A 5,265-nucleotide genomic window follows, 5' to 3' on the forward strand; every position below is an offset into this window, starting at 1 on the left:
AAAATATGTTTTTAAAATACATTGTCCACCTGACGAATACCTGTTTAGGCTGGGAAATAGCCCCCTAAGTGAGGTTCAAGACACCCTTCTAGACGAGTGGCGGGTTCTATACGTTCGGGTGACCGAGCAGCCTTCGTGGATTCCTCGAGAATAAGTATATCTGAGCCTAGTCCCATACGAGTGCTTGCGGTTCCACTCACTTGGAATTTTCTTTGGTTTTATCAAAATTTTGGGACAAAGCACTCGTGTTACTTTTCTTTTCTTTCGAGATTTCCCCAGGAGTTTTGAATATTTTCTTTTACTTGATACTTGAGGGACTTGGATCCTGGGTTGATTTTTAGCTGATGTTAGATGATTTTGATGTCAACCCCAGACTTTTTATGGGGAGTCCACATGAAGGCGTATCAATGACTCCTCAAGATAGTGATAAGCTAATCTCTGTGATCTGTGCTAAAATTGACACTGATTAAAAAGTTACTTGTTTCTTTTTTGTAAACAGATAGATTTTGGGACTTTGACATTTTTATTTAAATTACTACTCGTCGATTTTCTCGAGTTTTTCATCATGGATTATTTGTCGATTTTCCTCAAGTTTTCCAGGCGACGTTTCCATTGTTGTTCACTTTTGCCTATACAATACATGCTAGCTCGTTCCTTAAATTCTATAGCTCTACTTATAACTGCTACATAAATTACACTTAAAGGAGCAGCGGGTCTCCGAGGTATACATGTTTGTTTTACATTTGCAGCGCTTTATTTTACAACACACTTTACTATTCTTGTCTACTGTACATTCTACTGCTTTCCTTTGTTATACCTGCTACTGCCTCTTTTGCACACTATACATTAGAATAGGCGGACAGTAGTTGGTTTTATAGGGGGTACTCGGCAGCAGACCGTTGACTCAACTATTTCATATACACTTAAAATTAACATCGAACTCGAAAGTGCTACGACGAGGAGCTTGGAGCTAGCGTTGTGGGCAGCACGATCATCTTCAACAGCAGAACACGTCTACACCAGCTAAACCACTCATTAGAAATTAAAACAACAATCCATAAGACTTCGAAGTTGTTTGCCTAGTGCAACATAAATCCTCCACCTTTTTTTTTTTTTTTTTTCTTTAGGCATTCGTATAGCTCTGCCGTATGATTTAAGCCCTAAACTCGTTCTAGGTTCCGAGGTTGTCGTCCGATACGACGTAAACCCTCATATCTTCTAGGCAATTTGAGTGACCTTGTCACGCAAATATAAGCCCTAATTAAATAAAATTGGCGGGATAAAACACTTTAATATTTTCTTCTCAAAATTGGAGCCAAATCATAGGATAGACTGGGAAGTCACTGAGGTTCTCCTCAAGATCTGTGGCTTCCCCTAGTTTCTCTTCATTTGGATTCCTTAACAATGTTCCAGATTTGAGCTTTTCCCCTTCACACCTCTTCGTCCGATTTCGTTGTAAAGTCCTATCCTTTTGACCTCTTTGAAGACATTATTCCCTGATTTTTATCGAGAGTTTTCTTAGGTGACTTCGGTCATTTGAGATGTAATTAACTATAGGGGCTTGCCCTTATAGGGAGCTTTTCCGAACCCCGCTTAAAATAAACCCTATTTAATTATTTGTATTAAATAGGGGAACTTGTCGGCAAATAAAATGGTTTCGCAGACCCAAACGGACGTCATATCTTTCTTAGTTTATTTGATCGAGCTTCATCCTCAGGTCTTGTGTTTATCCCTCGGGATAGATACAGGATTTGAGGTAGAGCGCTCTTTCATTTAAACTGTGAAAAATATGAGGTCAGTTTGATTTCATATTTTTCTAAAATTATATATATATACGTAAATTAAAAAGTCCTTCCGAAGCGGGTGACGGGATTTCGATTCCGGTGACCGACAGATTCTTACGGGCGACCCCCAAACATTAACTTTCCCCTTTTAAGCGCCGACAGATAGCAAGCTGGGAAGGTCGGGCAGCAACGGGGAAGGCTCGTTAGCACGCTCGGAGGGTGGACATTGAGCGGGGAGTGTTGACAGCGATGGGAAAGGCCTTAACAGCAAGGTAAATTGCTAGAAGTGGGTGGGCCGAGTGCTGGGAGGAATTCTGGGCAGGTGGACAGCAAGATTGGGTTTTCCAGGAAGGGCGGCTGAAAGTTGGGATGGAGTATGGGGAGCTGCGGCCTTGCTTGGAGAAGGCTGGCGGTAGGTTGGAGGGAGGACAACAACATGTGATTGTTAGGGAAGAGGTGTGGCGGCCTATTAGGGTTGGGAAGCGGGTGAACAACAACAGGAAAGGTGGAATGATAGATAAATGTCTTGTCGGGGTCAAGCTACAACCGGAGCATCACTCGAAACCGTGGAGACGATCACCACCTCAGGCGAGGGACAGTCAGAAAACTACCTCAACGTCTGATACGGCCCTCGAAGAAGAAAATATCAAGGCTAAAACGTGATTTTAGATATAAAAAATAAGACCCTTAACTCTAAGCACATCACCTCCTATTTATATAAAAAAGCTTGACATATTTTAGTAAGGATTTTAAATTTTGAAAAGACTTTCAAAATAAGAAAGGACAATCAAAAGGATTTCAGATTTTTGGAAAGATTTTTAAAACAAGTAAGGAGAATAAAAAGAGATTTCAGATTTTAGGAAAGACTTTTAAAATAAACAAGGAGAATAAAAAGAGATTTCGGATTTTATGAAAGAGTTTTAAAATAAAGAAGATGCCTAAATTAGAATTTCAGATTTTAGGAAATGATTTAAAATAGGGAAGTGTTCAGTAAGAAAAAGTGAGGGGGAGAGAAAGGAAATCTGAGGAAGGAAAGTGAGGATAAAGGAGGAAAGGAAGGAGAAAGAGGAGAGAAAGGAAGGAGGGGAGGGGGGGGGGGGGGGGGAGGGGGGGGGGGGGGGGGGGGGGGGGGGGGGGGGGGGGGGTCCTCTCCCGAGCCTCGCGTCAGTTCCAAACATACTTTTAGATTGTTCCATAAAAAGTGCGTCTAAATGACATAATGTGATTTAATTGATTTGATTGATGACTTTTTATTTTGGGATTTTTTATACTGATGACAATAGAGAAGAATGCCAATGAAACAAATGAAAATGAAAAATCACAGTATGAAACTTGCTAGATTTTCATTAACATTATTCCAAATATTTAAACAAGTGATTATGCAAAATCATGAACTTGCAATTAAAAAAAAAAAGCAAAGAAGCAACTATGATTCATAGCTATATGCACTATTGCCCATAGGAAGAAGAGGCGCACCCCATACTATTTGTTTAGTATGTTGTGGGGTGTCAAAGTAGTGTGTGCCATTGGCGCCTTTTCTGGGCTATAGCGCAAGGTGCATTATCTATATAGTACATGTTATTTTATTTCTTTATTTTATTGATTTTAATTATTATTAATACTATTTAATTTATATTGAATATTAAGATTATTATTATTATTTTAATATTAAGATTATTTTCTGTTTATTAGTACTCGCATAGCTCTCATTAGGTGCACAAACCTAGCTTGGTTTCTCTTCACAGTTCTTTTGCACTTGGTTGCTCAAAGGTAGACTTGTGGGTGGGCGATGCAGGGAAGATGGTTAATGATGTAAGTAGGGTTGCAACCCAGAATTTGGGACGTAAGTGAGCTGTTTGAAGGAGAGTTCTTGTGGTCTCGCGTAGATGGCATTGTTTGCATTCAACAATGTCATTTGTCGGGAGTGTAGGAAGAACTACTTTGATGAATAATTCCCCTATTTGTTAGAAAATTTTGTAAACGTTGGTTGGTATATTTGCTGCTGTCATCTGAACAAATGATTTTTTATGTGAGCATTAAGTTGAGTTTCAATCATAAGAGCAAGTTGAATGAATTTTTGAGTTAGTTCAGCTTTTGAATTCATTGGATAAACCCAAACATGATAAGACAAGTCATCAACAAACTTAACATATTATTTGTATGCATTTATAGATGGGATTGGGGAGGCTCCCATACATCTGATTGAGTTAATTCAAAAAACTGTAGTGTTGATGATCTTGTTTGGGAAATAGTAATTGATGGCTCTTGGTCATTTTACAGGAATCACAAAAAAAAAGGAAATAGGAGAAATACATAAAGAACTTTGTGTTTTGCTAGTAGTTGAAAGTTTGGTAGCATGCGGATGATCGAGTTGAGCATGCCATGGCTGAGCGGTAGAAATACCAGCTAGAAGAGAAGCAGTAGAAAGATGTTACCGGTGACTAGGCTGGGTAGAGCCCATTACGGCTTGGTGCTTGATTGTATTACCAACAACATCGAAGAGAATAAAAAAATTGTTATTAGATGCGAGCTTATTAAGTGAAAGAAAATAGTGAGTGCGAGAACATGTAGAATATTAGTGAGAAGGATCTTATGATTGGGGTTTGGTGTTGGTTACAGTCCTTGACCACTGTTGCCAATTGGCAGAGAGGAATTGTTGCCTACTAGAACTTCATCAGAACTGTAGTATCGTGTGGGTTGTGGAATTTGATCAATTTCAGCTGTCGTGTGAGCTGTGACACCACCAGATTTTGATCAAGAAGTTGCCAGGTGTGATACTTTGGGTTAGTAGAAATGTCGCCAGTTGAGCTAGTGGTTTGTTTTTGTGGACATATTGTGGTTCCATCAAGAAAGCTTTGAAAGTCATTTGCTGTGAATGTTTTTAGGACCCGAGCACGTGGCTCTGATACTATGTCAAAGGATAATCCACAAATAGTAGAATAATGTAGCTCAAATGCAAGGCACTCAATACATTCTCTTCTACAACTCTTTCATATACAAAATACAACTAATGTACATGATTGTACAAGGCTATTTTGTCTAATAGCTCTAATGCAATAGATAGAATGTGGAGCTTATCATAATTGACTTGATTCAAAATTTATGACTCTTATCACTAACAACTTCACTAGTTCCAAACTTGTGTCTTTGTGCATGAGACTAATGTCACCACCTTATTTATTTCCCCAAACAGTTTTATTTTATTTATTTATTTATTTATGTAATATTATTATATATTTTTGGCAGACTGAGGTTGAAGTTAAGGGAAGCATCATAAGGCAGGGGAGAAGTGTTGTGGTTGTTAACATTGAGTTCAGGATGAAGGAATCTAAGAAGCTGGCTTACACCTCACGTGCAACTTTCTATATAATGCCTGCTGCTAGTCTCTGAATTTCAATGTAATTAATACTCGGTTTTTCTAACTTCTTATTATTAATCTCTTGGGGATTGAAAATAAAGTTTTGGATGGTTAAAATGTCAA

General features: G+C 38.6%; 1 protein-coding gene across 2 annotated transcripts in view; it reads left to right on the forward strand.

The window, feature by feature from the left end:
* Positions 1-5,265, forward strand: part of LOC110025300 — a 32,215-nt gene extending 26,950 nt beyond the window's left edge. The window contains exon 4 of one of the 2 annotated variants that reach the window (XR_002294110.1): positions 5,031-5,104. Coding sequence is in view for 1 of the 2 variants with exons in the window: in XM_020725719.1 (XP_020581378.1) it covers positions 5,031-5,174 (144 nt within the window). In the remaining variant the exon portion in view is untranslated. Of the gene's footprint in view, positions 1-5,030 lie in introns of both variants that reach the window. The other variant, XM_020725719.1, reaches the window with a different exon arrangement.

The sequence above is a fragment of the Phalaenopsis equestris genome, unplaced genomic scaffold (assembly GCF_001263595.1).
Source record: "Phalaenopsis equestris unplaced genomic scaffold, ASM126359v1 Scaffold000002, whole genome shotgun sequence".
NCBI lineage: Eukaryota > Viridiplantae > Streptophyta > Magnoliopsida > Asparagales > Orchidaceae > Phalaenopsis > Phalaenopsis equestris.